Genomic DNA, 19710 nt, shown 5'->3' with positions numbered 1-19710 from the left:
TATTCATGCCTGCAGTGTGCAGAATCTGTTCACACATCTCATGACGGCACACACGGGGCACTCGCTTTCACCCACAAAACGAGCCGGAGGGGTCCAGGAAACCCCTCACCCCGCCCCTGCCGGGCAGAGAACAACGGCTTTGCGGGCCGCTACCCCTGGCGTTAGGATGGAGTGCGAGGAGCTCAGGATCCTGCCTCAGGGGCCGAGGCCTGGGCCAAAGGGGACCTCAGAGAGCACATTCCTCGGGACTTGGCCACGGCCCAAAAGGAATATCTAACACGTGCATTCCAACACAGTTTTGAGTTCACGGCCGCGCGCAACGCGACGTGGGTGCAAGCCGCCAGGAAACAGTCTCCTTCACTGGGAGTTCCCGCGCACTTCCCAAGGACTGGAACTGGACACGCGAGGCCCCGGAAGAGCTTAGCCCCGCCTCCTCGCCTTTAGAGGCGCCTGCGCACTGGGCTAGACTAGGTCTTTTCTCGCGCCTTTGGTTCTGCTCGGGTAGAGCGTATGCGCACGCGCTAACTGAGCCGCTGGGAAGAAGTCACGTGGCAGCCGGAAAGCGTGGCAGCAGCCTCCAGAGCCTCCCCACACCTTCATCGCCCCTAGGGCTGGAGAGAAAACAAAGACGTAGTTTCCGTTTCCGCCAGCACTTCCTCTTCCAGTTCTCGAGGACGCAGTGCCGGCAGGGACTTCGGCTGCAGCCGTGGTGTGGGAGGCGACAGCATCATGGCGATGTTCGAGCAGATGAGAGCGAACGTGGGCAAGTTGCTCAAGGGGATCGACAGGTCTGAGCCTGGTCGGAGGGAGCGCTTCTGGCCAAGAGGGTTGGAGGAGAGGGTTTTCTGGAGACGGCAAGGGGTGGGATTTTTCAGTCATCCTGGGGGACATGTTTAAGGAAAGCACTGTAAAGGCCTAAAGGCAGGAGGTAGCCTTGCCTACCGCTCAGTCTCCCCCTCTTTAGTTGCCTTAAGCCCGCCCTCTCTGCTCCTCAGCTTTCCCTCTATCAGCCCCTCAGTTTCCTCTCTCTGTTCCTCAGTCTCACTGTGTCTCTCAGTGCCTCTTTATCGCTCCCCCTTTTTTCCCTCATGTCATTCATTGAACACATGTTTACTAAAATCTACTCGGTCAGTTCTGGGCAATGCTGCGGACCAGAGGTGACAAAAACAGCCAAAGGCCATGCTTTCATGCAGTTCCTAGTTCAGAGTCCAGGCAGACCAGACAATAGACAGTGATAGCCAGGAGTGGTCAGAGCGGTGATGGGGGAAGCACAGGTAGATTGGTCGGGGCTGGGATGAGGGAAGCTAGGCAGGAGAGGATGGGGCTAGACCACAGTGGGGTTTGGGGACAGAAGGAAGGGGTGGGTGGCAAAGATGCCCAGGGGGCCAGGTATACAGGCTGCAAGGGCTGGTTGGCTGAGAGGTTGAGGAGGCATCCTAGAAAAGACCCCAGGGTTCTGACGGGGTTTAGAGCTTAGGCTTAGGTCTGGGATGTGGATAAGCTTCAGTAGAGATTATAGAGCTGATTCAATATTTGGGTAGAGCAAATGGCCAGTGACAGATCTAGAGGGAGGGAAGAAAGGAAGAGGGAGGAGCAGGCTACAGTGCCCCCCACTCCCCCACCGGGTTCCATAGAGTGACGGCCTCAGCTCTTGTCTCCTCTTTGCTTACCCATCTTGTTTCTCCTCTACTCTAGGTACAATCCTGAGAATCTGGCCACCCTGGAGCGCTATGTGGAGACACAAGCCAAGGAGAATGCCTATGATCTGGAAGCCAACCTGGCTGTCCTGAAGCTGTGAGTGTCTGCCTCCATTCCCACCCCCATGCCAGTAGCCAGTACGCCCACCACTGGGTGGGGTGGGAGTTGGGGGTAGCCTGCAGGATGTGGCTTCTCTTTCTTTTTCAGAATTGAAGTATGGTTGATTTACAATGTTGTATTAGTTTCAGGTGTACAACATAGTGTTTGGATATTTTTATAGATTATGCTCCACTTAAAGTTATTATAAAATATTGGTTATATTCTCTGTGTTGTACGTTACATCCTTGTATCTTATTTATTTTATACATTGAAGTTTGTACCTCTTAATCCCCTATCTTCCCCTATTTTGCCACTCCCCCCCCACACTCCCCTCTGTTAACCACTAGCTTGTTCTCTGTACCTATGAGTCTGTTTGTTTTGTTATATTCATTCGTTTGTTTTATTTTTTAGATTCCACATAGAAGTGAAAACATATGGTATTTGCCTTTCCTTGTCTGACTTACATCACTAAGCATGATATCCTCTAGGTCCATCCATGTTGTTGCAAATGGCAAATTTCCATTCTTTTTTTTTTTTTTTTTAATGGATGAGTCATATTCCGTTGTGTGTATGTGTTTATATGTACCACATTTTCTTTATCCATTCATCTGTTGATGGACACTTAGGTTGCTTCCATATCTTGGCTATTGTAAATAATGCTGCTATGAACATTGGGGTGCATGTATCTTTCGAATTAGTGTTTTTATTTTCTTCAGATATATACCCAGGAGTGGAATTGCTGGATCATATGGTAGTTCTATGTTTAATTTTGGGGGGAAGCTCCATACTGTTTTCCATAGTGACTGCACCAATTTACATCACACTAACAACCTATGAGAGTTCTCTCTTGTCCACATCCTCACCGATGCTTTGTTATTTGGTTTTTTTTGATGATAGCCATTTTGACATGTGTGAAGTGATATCCCATTGTGGTTTTGATTTGCATTTTCCTGATGATTAGCAATGTTGAGCATCTCTTCATGTGCCTGTTGGCCATCTGTATGTCTTCTTTGGAAAAATGTCTATTCAGGTCTTCTGCCCATTTTTTAATAGGGTTGTTTGTTTTGTTGGTATTGAGTTGTATGAGCTCTTTATATATTGATATTTTGGATAGGATGTGGTTTCTCTTAATGTGCAAGACTAGGAAGCTAGAGAAGTTGGGACTGGAGGAGGGATGGCTTTTAAAAAAAACACACATACAGCCTAGTACATAAAACGAATGTATAGTTTAACAAACAATTATAAATGAACACCTATGTAATCACCATCCAAATTGAAAAACTGAGTGTTGCTAACGCCCCTGGTCCTTTGCCCCATATGCTTTGTGCCAAGCACCCTGACCCTGGTAACCACTCTCGTGGTGTGCTTTCATGGCCTGGCTTTATGTGAATTTACTGCATGTGCGCGTGCACACACACACATACACACGCGTCCTGATTAGCTTAGTTCAGGTTTGCCTGCTTTGACCTTGACATAAGTGTAATTATACAGCTGGAGCTCTTCTGCGTCTGGCATCTTCCACTTGGCCCTGGGTTTGTGAGATCCATCCTTTTTCTGTGTGGCTGCAGTTTGTTGTCATTGCTGTATAGTGTTCCATGTGTGTCTGTGTCTTAATTATCTGTTCTCCTGTTAGTGGGCGTTTGGGTTCTTCCTCCTCAGTGCTTTATTGACATACTACCAGCTGTGTAATTTTTATAGCTTGCATAGCCTCGGTTTTGCCATCGATAAAATGGAGATAACACCACTTGTATTTGTGAGGTTGTTTGGGTGGTTATTGGTGATAACTGCTGCTTAGTGAGTGCTCCCCGTGTGGCAGCTGCTGTGCTGTAAGCTTTGTGTGTATTAACTCACTTAGATGTGAGTTAATTGTGAGCTCAATTGCCCTTGAGAGCTAGATATGGTTGTTATTGTCCCCTCTTCCAAGGGAGGAAGCCGATGCACAGAGCATTTAAAATAAGTAGTCCGCTAGTCCCCACCAAACAAACAAACAAACAAATAAATAAATAAAACAAGTAGTCCAAGGTCACTCAGCAGTGAAGTTTAAACCCAGGCAGTTGGCTCCAGAGCCTTGACCACTACTGCAGACTGCCTCTTATGTACTCATTTGTTTGTGGATCATGCAACACTGTCTGCCTTACTGCGTGGTTGTGAGGGTTCACTGTCCCCACCTACAGAACAGGAGAGTAGGGTCAGGGAGGTTAAGGTCACACAGCCAGGGATCGGAGCCCAGGCGTGTCCAGCTCCCAGACTCTGGGCCGAAGCAGTGGGCAGCCTGTCTGGCACCTGGTGAGGCCCAGGGACCTGGAGACGACACTGCTACTGTGTCTCTTGTTCCCCTTCTCAGGTACCAGTTCAACCCAGCCTTCTTCCAGACCACAGTCACCGCCCAGATCCTGCTAAAGGCCCTCACCAACCTGCCCCACACCGACTTCACGCTGTGCAAGTGCATGATCGACCAGGCCCATGTATCCTTCCCATTTCCCGGGCTGGGTGTGTGGGAGGGGGCGGGGCAGGCCAGCTGAATTCATGGGGAAGTGGTCTGAGTTCAGCCACAGACACTGAGCTCTGAGCCTGGCCCGGTGCTGGCTGGGACTGGAGCACCGTGGAGGCTGGGGAAGGCCTGGCCCCCTGCCCTCACGGAGCTCACAGTCCTGTGGGCGAGACCTGTCCTGTCGGTGACAGCCTGAAATAGTCAGGGCTTGGGGTTAGAGGGCAAGAGGCACCTGAACCTGCCTGGATGCTAGGAGAGCTTACTGGAGGAGGGAACATGTGGAAGATGAGGAAGTAGGTGAAGCGGTAGGGAAGGCTGATCCAGGCAGAGGGAATAGTCTGTAGGGAAAGGAGGAGGAAGAGAGCTCAGTGCTGTTTTACAGAGGCAGTAGAGGGAGTTCGGCATAGCTGCGCCACAGAATTGGTCAAACTCAAAAAGGGCACTGGGGAGCCGTAGGAGGCTTTAAAGCTGCAGAGTGATATGGGTAGATTTATGCTTTAGAAAGATTCCCATGAGGCTTCCTCGCTGAGTAAAGACCACCAGGCAAAAGGCAGGAGCCATGAAGAGCTAGATTGTCAGCTGAACTTCATTGTATGTAAACCTCAGGGCCTGGCACAGTGCTGGGCTTCAGTGAAGAAATACTGAGTGAAAAATCAATGAACTGGCCTGCTCACTGGCGGCTGGGCTGAGAAATGGTCTTCCTCATTGAACCTGCTCTGCCAGCTGTGTCCGTGGGAGCACCTGCCTTCTGAGAGACTGTCCACCTTCCCCAGAGGTCTGTTCCGGTGGCTTAAAAAAGGCACGTTGTCCACCGTTCAAAGTACAACAAAGTGTACAGTGAAAAAGCCAAGGCTTCCTCCCTCCCCATCCCACAGCCACCTACTCCCCTCCCCGAAGACAGCAGTTGTTTGCAGTCCTTGGCTACCTTTCCACAGATACCCTACAGGTACGTAAGTAGGGGTGTTTATAGACACATATTCCTCCCCGCCCAAATGGTGGGCTGTTACACACATCGTTCTGCATCTTGCTTTTTTCTTATCACAGGGTGTCTCATCGCTTTCTCCATGTCACTTCTATAAGAGGTGACTCGATCTCAGTGTGTGGAGCGGCCACGGTTGAATTGTCCCCATCACTGGGTCATTAGGGTGTTTCTCACTTTTGCCATTACGAACGTGCTGCGGTGCACAGAAGGTGGGCGGCTGGTCTAGGGTCAGCAGCAGCCTCCTCGGGCTGCAAGGCCTTTTGCCCTTAACGCTTCCTCCCAGCAAGAAGAACGGCCCATCCGGCAGATTTTGTACCTCGGAGACTTGCTGGAGACATGCCACTTCCAGGCCTTCTGGGTAACTTCCCTTGGGTCCGTGGGCGGGGTGGTGACTGGGCCGTGCGGAAAAGACTGCTAAAAGTCACGGCCATGCACATTTGTTGGCTGCCTCCGTGGCAGTGGGCCCTGTGCTCAGAGCTTTGTGTGTGTGGTCACATGGAATGGTCATCCTCACCCGGAGCCAGGACTCCCAGGTCCTCTCCTCTGCCCGCAGAGCTCAGGAGCGTGCTCGTGTGGGCACGTGCTCTCTCTCCCCCCTACCCTTCTCCCGCTCGCTCCCCCTCCCCCCTCCCTCTCTCTCCCCCTCTCTCCCTCCCCCCTCCCCCCCTCCCCACATTCTTCCAGTAAAAGTCCTCCATCCTCTACGTACTCTTCCCCCCTTTTCTTGTTCTAACTGAGCCTGGCCTCCCACTCCTGCAGCTTCCCAAGTGGGAGGCCAGGTGGCCTCCTAGCTTCTCACTGCCACTCCCAGACCCATCTCCCCTCCCCCACCCCCAGCCCTGAAGCGCCTGTGTTAGCACTTCCTGCCCCACTTTGTTGGTATCAGCACCCCCCACCCACCCCCCATGACTGCTCCTCATTTTTGTGAAGAATTTAGCTCACTGCCACTCTTTACCACTCCTGTCTTTATTCTTAGATACTTGAAAGGGCAGATCTGTGATCCTTCCCCCACCCTGACTTCTCAGTTTCCGGATTTCTTGTCCTCCCTGTGTCCCGAGCCCCTCACTCCCAGTCACATCCTAGACCAATTCTCAGCACATTGGACCCCTGCGGAATTAAAAAAACAAATACTAACACGTGAATCCTGCCTTCACAGAATGTGATGTAATTGGTCCAGGTGTGGTCTAGGCTTAGGGATTTTAAATACTTATCCTTGGTGATTCTGATCACCGGCTAAGGCTGGGAGCCACCGGCCTGTACTGGTCTTCACCAGTAACTGCCTCCTCTTCTGCCCATGAATGTCAAACGTTTCCACCCTCGGACCACTTCCTCCTCGCTTCCCAGCTCGCCCCCATGAGGTCAAGTCTCCGACCCGACATTCTTGGGCCTGACCAGCAGCCCCAGTCCTCTGTGCTGCTTCCTCCTTCAGCGCAAGTCGCGCGCTCCTCCCCCCGCCCCCCGACACCTGTGTCTGAGGGGACGCTCCAGGCTGGAGGAGACCCAGCAAGCGACCCAGACCCCCGGGCCTGGGGCCTTGCTTCCCTCCCCCTCGCCTGGACGGCCTTTCACAGCTGCCCATCACCACCAGTTTCTCCCCACCTCAGCTAACGATCGATCGGGCTTCTCATTTCATGGGAAAATAGAAGCAGCCAAAGCAGAACTTCCTGCCCCTGGCCCCATGTCTACCGGCAGCTGACGGAGCACTTTTCTGTTTTCGTGGGCGACCTGTCCCTCCTCCCGTCGCAGGCACCCCTGCTCCGGTGCACCGACCCCCTTCCCTCGCCCACTCAGCAGCAGCACACCAGCCGTTCACCCCAGTCTCTGATAGCAGCAAACTTGGCCTTCCCGCACTGTTTCTGTCACCATGGAACACGTCCACCCCGCAGTGAGTTCTAGCCTATAAAAGAGAATGCTCCCTGGACCTCCACACTCCCCACCAGCTCCGCCTCCCACCCGCTTCCTCTGCTCCCCTTCCAGCCATGCTCCCGGCTGGGGCGCTGGCTGGCCCAGTTTGCCCAGGGCTTTCCTGGTTTTCAAGCTGAAAGTCTCACATGCCAGGAAACCCTCAGTCTCAGGTGAATCGGGACTGTCCGGTCGGCCCGCCCCGGGGCCAGGTTGCCTGTGCTCGGCCTCCCCTTCTCCCCCTGCTCACTTGAACTCACGCCATTCAGTGCATTCAGGCTTTTATGACCAAGCCTCTGCCCCCCCAACCCACGCGCAGGCCGTGGAACCAGTCTTGTTGAGACCCACAGTGACGTCCCCATTGCTAGATCCGGTAGGAAGTCGCAGGCCCGGCTCAGCTGCCAGGCCAGCATCGCTTGGCCCCCGGGACAGCGGCTCTCCTGGCTTTCCTCCCGCGGCGCCGGCTGCTCCTTCCCGTTGTCCTTGCGGGTTCCTCGTTTCTCTCACTGATGTTGGGGGGAGCCCTGGCTGGGAAGGTGGCATTTGAGCAGAGGCCTGAAGGAGGTAGGGGTGCTAGCCGTGTGGGAGGAGAGTTCCAGCCCCCAAGGCAGCCAGCGCAGAGACCTTGAGGTGGGCGGGTGTCTGGAACTTCTAAGGGGCAGCGAGGAGCCCCTGTGGCTGGAGTGAGGGGGTGAGTGGGAGGAGGTGGCGGGCAGATCCTGGGGGGCCTCGTGGGCTGTGGTAGGACTGTTGCCCTTTCTCGGAGATGGGAGCCAAGAGGAGGTGGGTGAGTGTAGGAAGCTAATCTGTATCTGTCTCCTCTCTTGGGACTGTGGTTTCTGCCTGCCAGGTTCAAACCCCAGCTCTGTGACTTTGGGCAAATCACTTAGCTGCTCTGAGCCTTGGTTTCCTCATCTCTAAAATGGGCAAGGGACTTCCCTGGCGGTCCAGTGGTTAAGACTCTGTACTTCCACTACAGGGGGTGCGGGTTTGATCCCTGGTCAGGGAACTAAGATCCCACATGCCGCGCGGTGCAGCCGGAGAAAAAAATAAAATGGGCAAAAAACCAGCAACTGTTCCATCATAAGGTTGCACACAGAAGGAGGGCTGGCATGTGGGGTGAATGCTGGGGTGTTCACTTCTGTTAATGTCAGTGTTAATATTCTTTTTTTTTTTTTTTTTTTTTTAGTGTTAATATTCTTGACGTTATTGATGTTAATGTTATTTCAACATTGTAAATCCCCTCACAGCAAGCCCTGGATGAAAACATGGACCTCTTGGAAGGTATAACTGGCTTTGAAGACTCTGTCCGAAAATGTAAGTCCCTCTCTGAGCTTGGGCTCCCTGCTGCGGGGGAGGGAGTGGCAGCAGGGTTCTGGGGGTGGCCCTTCATCATCTTTGTCCCTAATTTCCGCAGTTATCTGCCATGTTGTGGGCATTACTTATCAGCACATTGATCGCTGGCTGCTGGCCGAGATGCTCGGGGATCTGACAGGTAAGGCCCCCTCTGGGTCCCTAGTGCCCGTTTAGGAGGTTGGGAGTGAGGAGGGCGGTGGGCCTCAGCCAGCTTCTCAGATGGGCCCACCCCTGCCTCACCAGGTCATTATTGAAGGCCCAGGGAGGGAATAAGGAATTAGTATAAAATGTTCCCTTCCATGGCGGGGATCCTATGCTATTCATTCATTAATTCTGCGTAAATTAATTCAACGCCTACTCTGAGTTCAAGGCCCTGGGGCCACGGCAGTGAACAACACAGAATGACTCAGGTTCGTTCTCGTGGAGTTGGCAAAACAGATGACAGATGAAGATGTACATGTCCAGTGGGAATTCATGCATGACAGCCCCTAGAGAGGGCTGGGGCGGGCGAGGGGCGGGGCGACAGGAGGCACATGGAGGTGAGGAGGTGCAGCGTCTGACCGGTTACCTCAGCGGAGTGAGGCGGGCAGCCTGAGGGCAGAGCGAATGTGGGGCTCCTGTGTGCTCACAGAGCAGCCAGGAAGCCCTAGGCTGGAGCAGGGGGAGCGAGGGGGCGGAGCTGAGGGCAGAGAGGTGGTGGTGGGAGGGGCTTCAGATACTGAGGGGCCTCCTGCCTGAGGACTTTGTCCTTTACCCTGAGTGAGATGGAGCCCCTGGAGGGTCTGAGCAGAGAGGGACATGATCAGATTTATGTTTTTAAAGATCCCTCCAAAAAGAAAAAAAAATGTGTGTGTATTTGCTCATTTTGCAAAAAGAAACGCGAGAAGGAAAAATAAAAGAACTAAGGAAAATGGTTACTCCCTGGGGGCCGAAAGTGAGAACAGGGAGGAGAGTGGTGGGTTGGGGGAGAGATTTCTCTGAGTACCATCTTGGATAGTTTTGCCTTTTGAGCCAGGTGGGTTTTTTGTGGGATGTTTGTTTGTTTTCAGTGGAAGCTAACTTTTAGTGGGCACTTTGCGTCAGGCACTATACTAAGTGCTTTACGTCGGATAGATGTTTTACGTGTTTAAAAGTGAAATTAAGTCAAAAGGGGATGAAACAACCCTTAGAATTGAATGTAAAGAGAAACAGCTGAATAATAGTCATGCAGAAAAGAATTATTTCAAGGAACAGAATACTTCTCTGGCTGGGCAAACTTACAGGCATATTTTCTAAAGGCCAAAAAGAGCTGCAAAGAAATGCTTAAACCTGGTGCCATAAGCTTATTGTTAGTGGTAATGATGACATCCTAATTTTGAAGCCATTTCATGTAGATTGTGGGGAAGGGCAGGTAAGTAAGTACACTGCTGTCCTAAGGAGCCGAGCTTCTAACTGGGAGAGGTAAATAGACAATGAAAGGAGGCTAAGACAAAAGCCCTGTAATGGGAAGGATGAGAAGGCTAAGAGGCTCCCTCTGGCGGCTGTTCGGAGAATGAACTGTAGAAGCACCGGGCCGGCAGCAGGAGACCAGGTCGGCTGAAGGCAGGGAAGGAGGGGAGGACACCTTGGCCCCCCAGTGCTGTGGGATCAGAGTGCGCAAAGCCCCTGTGCTGCTGTGTCCCCTGCAGACAGCCAGCTAAAGGTGTGGATGAGCAAGTACGGCTGGAGCACTGATGAGTCGGGCCAGATCTTCATCTGCAGCCAGGAAGAGAGCATTAAGCCCAAGAACATTGTGGAGAAGATCGACTTTGACAGTGAGTGGTGGCCTGAGGCCTCAGGCTGTAGGCCTGAGGAGGTGCCCTTTGACAGACCAGGGCTGGGGCCCCAAAGGACCCCGGTAAATAAGTTCTGGTTCAAGGCCAGGAAATTGGCATCTGCCAGACTCCCCTGACCTCTTCGGTCCCAGGCTGCCTGCCCAGGGAGGAATGGCAGAGGATGCTGGGTGTCCTCCCCTGGAATTCTGGGTACTGTATCCTGCTCTGAAGCACTCAGTAAGACTTCCCGGGGTCTGGAGGGGCCTTGTAAGTAACTGAACAACACCACGATAGGCACCTCGTGGAGCTGTGAGTGTGAAGTGAGACAATCCATGCGCACCACTTAGCAAGGAACCAGTCCCACAGCTCGCTGAATGTTACCCTTGTTGTCACCATCACGCATACGTTACCTAACACAGACTCCACTGGCTGCTCAACTGGAGCAAACTTGCCGTTCCATTAGCACACGCTCTCTCACCTTTGCGCTGCATGGATGTCTTGGAGTGAGAGAGAACCGGGGGACAGGGAAGGGCTGCTTCCTTAGGTCCTGGGTCTCCTCCCTGCCCTCTTGAGTGTGGTTCTGCTGTTTTAAAGGTACGGACTGGTACGGTGTAGCCTCTGAGTACAAACCAAGTTGCTACTTAATCGAGAAACAAGATTGAGCGGGCAGTCATCTCCACATTTGGGGGCTGTGGACCCTCACTCTAAATGAGATGTGCCCACTGGGTGGGGTTCTCTGAGAGAACTCACTGGAGCAAAGGGTTCTGCAGTGAGGAGATGCAAGTTCGGTGCTCAGAGTGTCTTGCAAACAGTACGTAATAAATGTCACTATGACGGTGATGATGATAGCAAGCCACACTACTTAGTAACAGGCACTGTTCTAAGGCCATCATTTAATCCCATAGGGCAGATGGTTCTTACAGGTGGGAAACTGATGTTTAGTGACTTGCTTGAGGTCACCCCTGCCCCCCACCCCCACCCCCGGTACAGGGCAGAGCCGCGACTTGAGCCTAGGCCTCCTTGTTCGAGACTCCAGACTTTTAACTCTACTGCCTTTGTGATGGTGACTGAGGGGGTTTGTGATCATCTGCCCCTAAACCATCATGGGCGCTGTGGTTGGTGGCTGGAGGTTCGTCTCCCATTCTGCTCACGTTGACCCTGGTCTTCCCTTTCAACAGGTGTGTCCAGCATCATGGCCTCCTCCCAGTAACTTTGCAGGCGTTTAATAAAGACTTGTTGACTTCTTAGCCCTGTTATCTTCTCGTTGGCTTCCTGACTCTGCCCCTCTCCCACGGGGTGGGGACCGGGAGCAGGCCTCGCATGGCCCTGTGCTGGGGCCACCTCTGTTCTGGCTGCCCACACCCACGTCCACCAGCAGCCAAGCTTCCTTTGATCTCCTCCTCCGCCCCAACCCAGCAACTGACCTCCATCACCACCTTCCTGACCTGTCAGGTCACAAGTGGAGGGCACGCAGCCGTGAGTCAGCAAGGAGGGTGTGAATGGGCTGTGAGTGAGTCAGCAAGGAGGAGGGTATGAATGGGATGTAGGAGCCCAGCCCTGCACCTGGGGCTAGCTTGGGCCCTTCTGTCCTGAAAACCTAGGCGAACAGGTGTGGCCACTGGGTTCCTGGTGAGGGAGAGACACCAGCTTTGCCCTTGGCCCTCACGGATCCAGCCACTAGTGGCCCCGAGGCAGTGGCTGGAGGGGTGAGCTGGGTGGGGGGTGGGATTCTGGCTGCTTGCTCAAGCGGTTTTGTGTCCTTGCCTTCTGTTCCTCAGTTTCCTCATCTGTGAAAGGGGTAGAATGATGCACCCTTGTCAGAATCATGAGGATTCTGTGAGCTCTGGCCAGTAAATTTCTCAGATCAGGACCTGGCCTGTTTTTGGCGCTTAGAAAACTGGAGTCGTTAATTTCAGGGTCAGAAGAGTTTGTTCCCAATGTTGCAAACTAGTCCCCAGCACTCTTCCGTTTGGTGAGATTTTTTGGGATTTGAGGCCAGGCCGTTTCCCCCCATACCCCATGCCGAGTTCCAGCCTGCAGTGGCCAGGAGGCCTAGCACACGTCACATGATCCTTAGTTGGGTTGGTTATTCGCATTTTGCAAAGTATTCCAGACATTCTGGCAGAGTGACCTTAGGTTGGTTATTCACATTTTATAAGGTATTCCAGACTTTCAGGCGGAGTGACTTTGGGCGGGTGTCTTCACCTGTGAGCCTGTTGCCTGCAGGAAGAGGGAGTGGGGACAACGGTGACTGGGGAAAATGGAGGAAATCAAATGCCACAATGGATGCACATCCCTTTACATAGACTGCAGGTGCCCCTGAGGGAGCGCCTCATTCTCAAATGACCGGTATGTGTGGACTCTGCCCACGGAAAGGGCAGGTGAGCCTGTGCTGCCAGCCTTCCCAGCCCTCCACACTTCCCAGCACTCACACCCATCGTTCTCTGAGGGCCCTGACTTGGGGAACCAGGGCCGAACGGGACACCCTTTGCCCTGGGATCAGACCTGAGCAGGAGCCAGGAATTAGGACATGCCCAAACCCTGGGGACAAAGGGTGCTTTTGCAGCTCAGGAATTGGGAGCTAGCTCTAAGGCGGGTAGAAAGAGGGGAGACTGGGGTGCTGTTACCCACGCATTTGGTTGTGTGAGTCAGCAAAAGGCACCCGTTCTGGGTGGGCACACTCCCACTCACCCACGTAGCACTTGCCCTTGTGTAGGGTGCAACGGGCCATGGCCACCCTGCAGGGGAGGAGGAAATGACCTTTATCTGTTTTGGAAACCACAACTTGTCCTGCTTTGCCAACCTGCTTTTGCTCCAGGAGGATCATCCTTTGAGCAGCTAAGAGGCCTGGCTCTGCAGAACGACTGAGTTCAAACACCAGCCTAGTGACCTTTGGGTGTGTTAGTCAACCCTTCTGTGCCTCAGTTTTACAGCTGGGGAGAGTACCCACTTCAGTCATTGCTGTGAGTTAATGCACTCAACTTGTCACCTGTCATGGTGGCTCGGCCTTAGGACTGCTGTTTCAGCTGCTTCCACAGTCACCTCTAGACATCCCAGGACCTGTTCATGTTCCTACTCTGAGAGGATGCAGCCCTCTCTCCTTTGTTTCATCTAAGTAGTGTTAATAATGGGATACAGCATTTATTTGTTTTAATTCAACATTTATTTATTTATTTATTTTGACCGTGAGGCTTGTGGGATCTTAGTTCCCTGACCAGGGATTGAACCTGGACCACAGCCATGAAAGTGCTGAGTCCTAACCATTAGACTGCCAGGGATTTCCCAGTAATGGGATACAGCATTTAATAAGTTCTGACTAAAGTCTTGAGAACTCCAAGAAATGGTGATGTGGAAATGGTGAACCTAATACCAGGGCCCACTGGCCATACCCTTTCACTCAGGGATCTCTCCCTGCCCCCTCTTCTTGCCTGCTGCGCCTTGACCCTCCATAAACAGTAGCTATTATTACTGCACTGTCCATGGATGGCTGCTGGGAAGTGGCCTCAAAGCTGGCAATTAAAGGGAGCCTTTAATTTAAACCTCATTGGCTGGGGACATCCACTTCATCTCTGAGCCCTTGGTCTGGGAGTTTTCTCAGTGTCAACCGGGAGCACGCAGGGAGGGGCAGATGGCCCATTGTTTGAGCGGCCTTTCCCTGCCCAGCGAGCCCAGCACAAGAGTCCTGGGCTCGTTCTGCAGGTTAGGCAGGAAGAGGGTGCCTTGCCCCAACCCAGCCCCAGCCCAGCCCAGCTTTGGAAACAGCCAACACCCGCGTCTTTGGCCAGGTCATGGCATTACCTGGGAAAGTGGGCTGCTACCTAGGCCTCATCCCCTTCCTTTGCTTGCCCTTGGATCTCTTCTAGTGCCTTTGAGAGAGGAGAGGAGAGATCCTGGTAGCTCCCATAACCTGGAGAAGCCGTGTCTTCTAATCCCCATCCCCAGCAGATGACTGCAACACAGTCCTTTTGTACTGCCGGTCAGGCTCTGCTTCAGTCAAACCCTTACCTTCTTACCTTCCCTAACACCCACCCACTCCCCTCAAGGTGGCTCTAGGTCCAAAACCTAGAGCCACCTTGAGTCTTGATTCTTTGCTCTTTCCCACCCCTGCCTCCCACCCCCATCAAATTCATGACACTAAGTCTTGGAGGCTCCACTTCCCCACATCCTCCCACTGCCTCTCCTCCTCAGCACTCTCCTCCTTCACCCTCTTGTCTGTCTGTCCAGCCTCGTCAGGACCATCGCAGCAGCCTCCTCACTGGGTTCCCTGAACTCACTCCACCTTCTACAGTTTGTTCCCCTGGTGTGGCCAGACGGACCCTATGGACAGTTGAATCAGACCCCACCCCTGCTTGCAGTCCTCTCCTAACTTACCATTGCATTTAGAATAAAATTCATTATATGTCCCCACTGTACTTAGAATAAAATCAAAACTTCTTTTCAGGCAAAAAATAGTAAAAAACAAAATAAACTCCTCAGATACTTCAGTATGATTTTAAGTCTATTCATTCATCTGGGATTTATTAAGCTTCTGTCTTGTGCCAGACACTGCTTCAGGGGCTAGAGATACAGCAGTGACCAAAACAAAAGATCCTCACCATTCATGGGCTGACATTGTTGGGAAGGAGACAAATAAACATGATAAGTAAACCAGTCATGTAGTATATTAAATGGTGATCAGTATTCTGGAAAGAATAAAGCTGGGAAGGTGTGGGATGCTATTTAGAAAAAGGTGGTCTGGGGAGGTCTCACTAAGGAGGTGATATTTCCGCTGATCTGCAGGTGAGGTGGCTATGAGCCCTGGGGATCCAGTATCCGGGGAAAGTGTTCCAAACAGTGGTAACAAGGTATCACCGTATACAAAGGCCCTGAGGCTGGAGCATACCCGGTGTGTTGGAGGAACAGCTAGGAGGCCAGCAGGGTGGCGGGAGCTCAGAGAGGAGGGGGAGAGTGGGAGGTGAGCTGGGATAAGAATGGGGACCAGGATGACCAGGACGTGGAAGACCTTGTGGATTTGGCTGAGGCCCCAGGAGTCTCGGTTATTTCAAAAGCTGGGCTGGGCTGCACCAGGGCAAGGAAGACTCCAGCAGCCTTTCCTCCTTTCCTTGACTTTGACATGTGGCACCAAAGGAAGGTTCTGAGCAGGGAGGGAGGGACTTGATCTGACTCAAGTGTTCACAGGTTCCTTCTGACTTCTTGTGAGAAGGAGAGTCGGGAGGTGAGTGGAGGAGCAGGGAGATGGTGAGGCGGCTACTGCAGTGGTCCAAGCGAAGACGAGGCGAGGCTGGACAGGACCAGGGTGTGGCCGTGGGGGAAAGGGGAAGTGGGTGGATCCCGGACGTACTCTGAAGATGGAACTGACAGAATTTCCTGAAGAACTGGATGTGGGGCGTGCAGACAAAGAGGAGCCAAGGAGGACTGCAAGCTTTGCTGCCTGCACAGCTGGAATGATGGAGGCGCCATTGACTGGGATGGGGATGACGGTGGGGTGACCAGGTCTGAGAGGAAGACGAGGAGCTCAGCTTTGGATATTTACACTTGACATGCCTCAGTGTAACAATGTCATTTATCTGTTATTTATTTGTTTATTGTTGCACCCCCCCCCCAATATTAGCCACTTGAGAACTAATCACATTTATCATGCTCAGCACCATATCGCCAGCACCCAAGAACAGGGCCTGGCACACCAGTAGGTGCCCAATAAATGTTTGTTGAATGAATGAAGATAGACAAGTCCAAAAAATCCTCTACCTTCCCCGTCAGCCAGTATCTATTCCAGTCTACCTAACTCCCATGTTCATTTCGTGAATCCCCCAGATGTTTGTTCAAATGTTCTCCTTCTCCGCAAAGGCTACCCTGAGTACTTCGTTTACGTTCCAGCTCTGCTTGATTTTTCTCCATAACACTTAACCCTTTCAATATATATGTACTTAAAATTTTGTTTGTTGTCTCCCTTCACTAGAAGGTAGTTCCATGAGGCCAGGGAGTTTTGTCTATCTTGTTTACTGGCAACGCACACAGTAGGCGCTTAATAAATATTTGTTAAATTTCTGTTACTGAATGGGAATACAAGCCACGCCTCAGCAGGTTCAAGCCTGATGTCGAGACCCGCCTTACGAATCATCCATGCTCTGGCCCCGCCCACACGCAGAGGCCGCGCGCGCTCACGCGGGAGAGGGGGCGCGGCTCGTCCATGAGCTGAAGGGCCGAGGGGAGGTGCACTCTGCGCAGGCTCCGAGCTCCCCGAGGCGGGGTTTCAGTGCGTTTTGGCATAGGAGGCGCGCGCGCGAGAGAGGGCGGCGGCGGCGGCGCGGTGCGCAGGCGCAGCGAGCAGTGCGCAGGCGTCAGCGGAGGGCGGGCTGAAGCAGCTGAAGCGGCGGCGGCAGCGGCGGCGGCGGCGGCTCGGGCAGAGGGGCGGGAGCAGAGGCGGGAGCGGACGGGCTCGGGAGAGGCAGCGGAATGGTGGACTACCACGCGGCGAACCAGTCGTACCAATACGGCCCCAGCAGCGGGAGCAATGGCGCCGGCGGCGGGGGTAGCATGGGCGACTACATGGCCCAGGAGGACGACTGGGACCGGGACCTGCTGCTGGACCCGGCCTGGGAGAAGCAGCAGCGCAAGGTGCGCGGCCCGCGGGCCGAACGAGCTGGAGGGGGGCTTCCGAGGGAGGCTGGGGGCCGGAAAGGGGCTGGGAGGTCCTGAGACGGAATTGGAGGGTCTGTGGTGAGAACTGGGCGTCCTGGGAATAAACCGGCGGGTCTGGGAAGGGGTTTAGAGTCCTGAAGAGGAGTTGCAGAACTTGAGCAAGGAACTGGGAGTCTGAAAAAATAATTGGCGGCCGAACAGGGAATATGGAAATCAAAAACAAGGAATCAGGGAGCCCGATGAAGGAATTGGAGGGTCTGGGCGGGGAATTGGGGGAAACCGGCGAGATGATTGGAGACTCTAACATGGAATGGGGTCTGAGGCGGGACTGGAGGGTCAGGATGGACTGGGGGTGTTCAGAGGGAAACGGGGGAGTCCGGAATTTGTGGGTCAGGATAGAATTAGGCATCGGGGGAGTCTGAAGAGCTCGAGTATGGAGGGGGTTATTTTGATTGCAGAATCCTCTGAAGAGGGTTGGAATTGAGGGAGCCCCGGGTTGGGGGACTTCTAAAGGGGATGAAGATTCTGGAAGTCTGAAGATGGAGTAGGGGTACCAAGGAAGGGATTATGAAGTCTGAAGAGTAGTGGGAGGACTGGGGAGACTGGGGAGATGGAAGGAGGAGAGGGGCTGAGGAAAGAAGTGGGTGTGAAAGGACCCGGAGCTTGGGGGGTGAGGACGGGGAGGGCTGCTAAGGAGTTCCGGGACTCCGGGTCTGAAGGGAGAAGTTAGGGAGCTGTGAATAAGAGGTTTTGAAGGGGGTGAGTTTTATTTGGGGTGTGCTGTTCTACAGGGAAGAGGAGAAGATTGGGAGATAGGAAGAAGAAGAGGAATTGATGAGGCCGAGACCTCACTGATGAGGAGAGGCCGAAGGGGGGATACAGAGAGTATCTGGAGTGTTTTGAGGAGGGGTTCTGAAGAACTGATGGAACGTAGACAAAGCTCAGCAAAGGGTTGGCGGCGCCGGAGGCTAAGGTAGCCTGGACAAGGTGAGGATGGCGGGAGAGAATGAGCGGAATGGCGGATGGTGGGAGGGAGGTTAGAGTAGTAATGAAAGTCTCATTAGAAAGGGAGTGTGTGATGGATAGGCTGAGAAAGGAATCTGGGGGTGGGGGCTTCTGGACATGCAGTCCCGGGACTGGAGAGAGTGTGTGTGTTGTGAAGGGAGAATAAATTGTTTGGGGAGGAAGAGGTGAGAGTGTCCAGAAGAATTGTGTCTTTTGGGGGTGGTGGTGAAGAGCTCTTTCTAAAGCAGGGTCTGTTTTCAGGTGGCACGTTGGGGTGTTGAAGCAATTTGCGGGGTGGGGGGGACCCACGGTGGGGAAAGGGAGATCAGAAGGAGTGGGAGGCCCAGAGAAGGTGGTGTGTGTGTGTGTGTGTGTAATCCAGGGTGGTTGAGAGGGGAGAGCTCCAAGCTGATAGAAGAGAGGGTTTGAGTGTGTGCAGCAAGAGCTAAAGAAAGGAGGGTGTTGAGTGGGTGTGTATGTCGGGAGGGGGCTGTTTAAAAGTGTTGTGTGTGAAGAGGGTGGGAAGTACTTGCACTTAGAGGCGTTTAATATGTTCCGGAGATCGGAATTTTCTTCCTAGGTTTGTTGTCAGCTCTGTGGCCTGGAGCAAGACCCTTGATCTCAGGGCAGTTCTGTCATCTGTGAAATGAGGAGGGGTCGAAGGGGTCCCTTCTGTGATTCTACAAGGACAGATGTGTGTGGTGTTGGGACTTCGGGAGGGTAGCTTTGGTGGAGCTTCCTCAGGATCATGGGGGCCAACTCAGGCAAGGGGCTTGAGTGGCAAGTGTGGCTGGAAGCCTCTTGAGGGTGTGAGTTGGTGCTTTGGGGGCTCTGTGCAGGCAGCCCGGGTTGAAGGGGAAAGGGTGAAGGGAGCAGCTGTTCCAGGCAGCCTGGGGTGGAGCCTGGCATGACCTTGGGTAAATTACCAACCTCTGCTTGAATTTCCTCATCAGTAGTTGGGGGGGGTGGGGGGTGGGTGGCGGCTTGATGGTGGTGTCCTTATCTGTTGCCCCACCTACCTCCGGCTGGGCAGGTTGAGATAATCTGACATAAAATTCTTTTTAAGGGGAGAGACCTAGCCTGCAGTCTCAACTGCAGTTTATTGCCGGAGGCAGTGCCGGGCTGGAAAAGGTTAAGAGTTGCCAAGAGACTTGGAAAGTTGGGAGGGGAACAGGGGGCCACGGGGTTGTCTTTGAGCATGTCTGGGATCTGTCTTCTCCAGCTCCAGGTGCTTGGGGAGAATGAGCTTCGGAACATTTTTACTCAGGTGGTGGGAGTGGGGAACCTTCCCTTTCCCTCCCTTCCTGACTTCTACGACTCCCAGAGTGACTCCCTTTGCTAGCTCACTTCCACTCCCTTCTGGGAGTTAGGGTGTGTGCTCCTTCGTGGTTATAGTCTCCCTTGCACGCTGGGTGAGGCTGAGGCACCATTCAGGCCTGGGCGGGACCCCCTAGGGGACTCACCGGAACCCCTAGGCCTTGCTGCTGTTGTATCCTCCTCTCTCCTCCCTTCCACAAGGACCAGGCAAGGTTCAGGGAAAGGGTGGCTCACAGCCCCTCTAATACTAGCTGTTTTAGATTCTCAATAAGGGGCAGATTCTAGTGTGTCCTGCTTTATACAACTGCGACAAATATTTACACATAGCTGTACTTTGGGGGGGAATATCGCTTCACTGCTGTGCACCTACCTATTATGGGGTGGGGATCCTTTCTGAAGTGGGAGAAGGAGTAATGGAAAGGAAT

At 53.2% G+C, this 19710-nt stretch overlaps 2 protein-coding genes across 6 annotated transcripts in view; both read left to right on the top strand.

The window, feature by feature from the left end:
* Positions 1–634: 634 nt before the first annotated feature.
* EIF3K (eukaryotic translation initiation factor 3 subunit K) lies at positions 635–11568 on the top strand. Its single transcript, XM_059904785.1, has 8 exons — positions 635–788; positions 1696–1794; positions 4142–4262; positions 5554–5628; positions 8423–8489; positions 8590–8667; positions 10196–10321; positions 11500–11568. Exons 1-8 carry the CDS (start codon positions 730–732, stop codon positions 11529–11531), a joined length of 657 nt encoding a protein of 218 aa, XP_059760768.1. The 5' UTR covers positions 635–729; the 3' UTR covers positions 11532–11568.
* A 5138-nt stretch (positions 11569–16706) lies between these two features.
* ACTN4 (actinin alpha 4) overlaps positions 16707–19710 on the top strand; it is a 72936-nt gene continuing 69932 nt past the window's right edge. For 4 of the 5 annotated variants that reach the window (XM_059905015.1, XM_059905013.1, XM_059905014.1 and 1 more), the window contains exon 1: positions 16707–16939. In XM_059905015.1, coding sequence (XP_059760998.1) covers positions 16778–16939 — 162 coding nt within the window. In that variant the 5' untranslated portion in view covers positions 16707–16777. The remainder of the gene's footprint in view (positions 16940–19710) is intronic. The other variant, XM_059905012.1, reaches the window with a different exon arrangement.

The sequence above is a fragment of the Balaenoptera ricei genome, chromosome 19 (assembly GCF_028023285.1).
Source record: "Balaenoptera ricei isolate mBalRic1 chromosome 19, mBalRic1.hap2, whole genome shotgun sequence".
NCBI lineage: Eukaryota > Metazoa > Chordata > Mammalia > Artiodactyla > Balaenopteridae > Balaenoptera > Balaenoptera ricei.
This window is presented reverse-complemented; position numbering and strand designations above follow the sequence as displayed.

Excerpts from the sequence above, each read along its gene's own strand:
- EIF3K (XM_059904785.1), top strand. The coding sequence starts at position 730 with ATGGCGATGTTCGAGCAGATGAGAGCGAACGTGGGCAAGTTGCTCAAG. Across the intron at positions 5,629-8,422 it reads GCCACTTCCAGGCCTTCTGG|CAAGCCCTGGATGAAAACAT; the intron begins GTAACTTCCCTT and ends ATCCCCTCACAG. Across the intron at positions 10,322-11,499 it reads GGAGAAGATCGACTTTGACA|GTGTGTCCAGCATCATGGCC; the intron begins GTGAGTGGTGGC and ends CCCTTTCAACAG.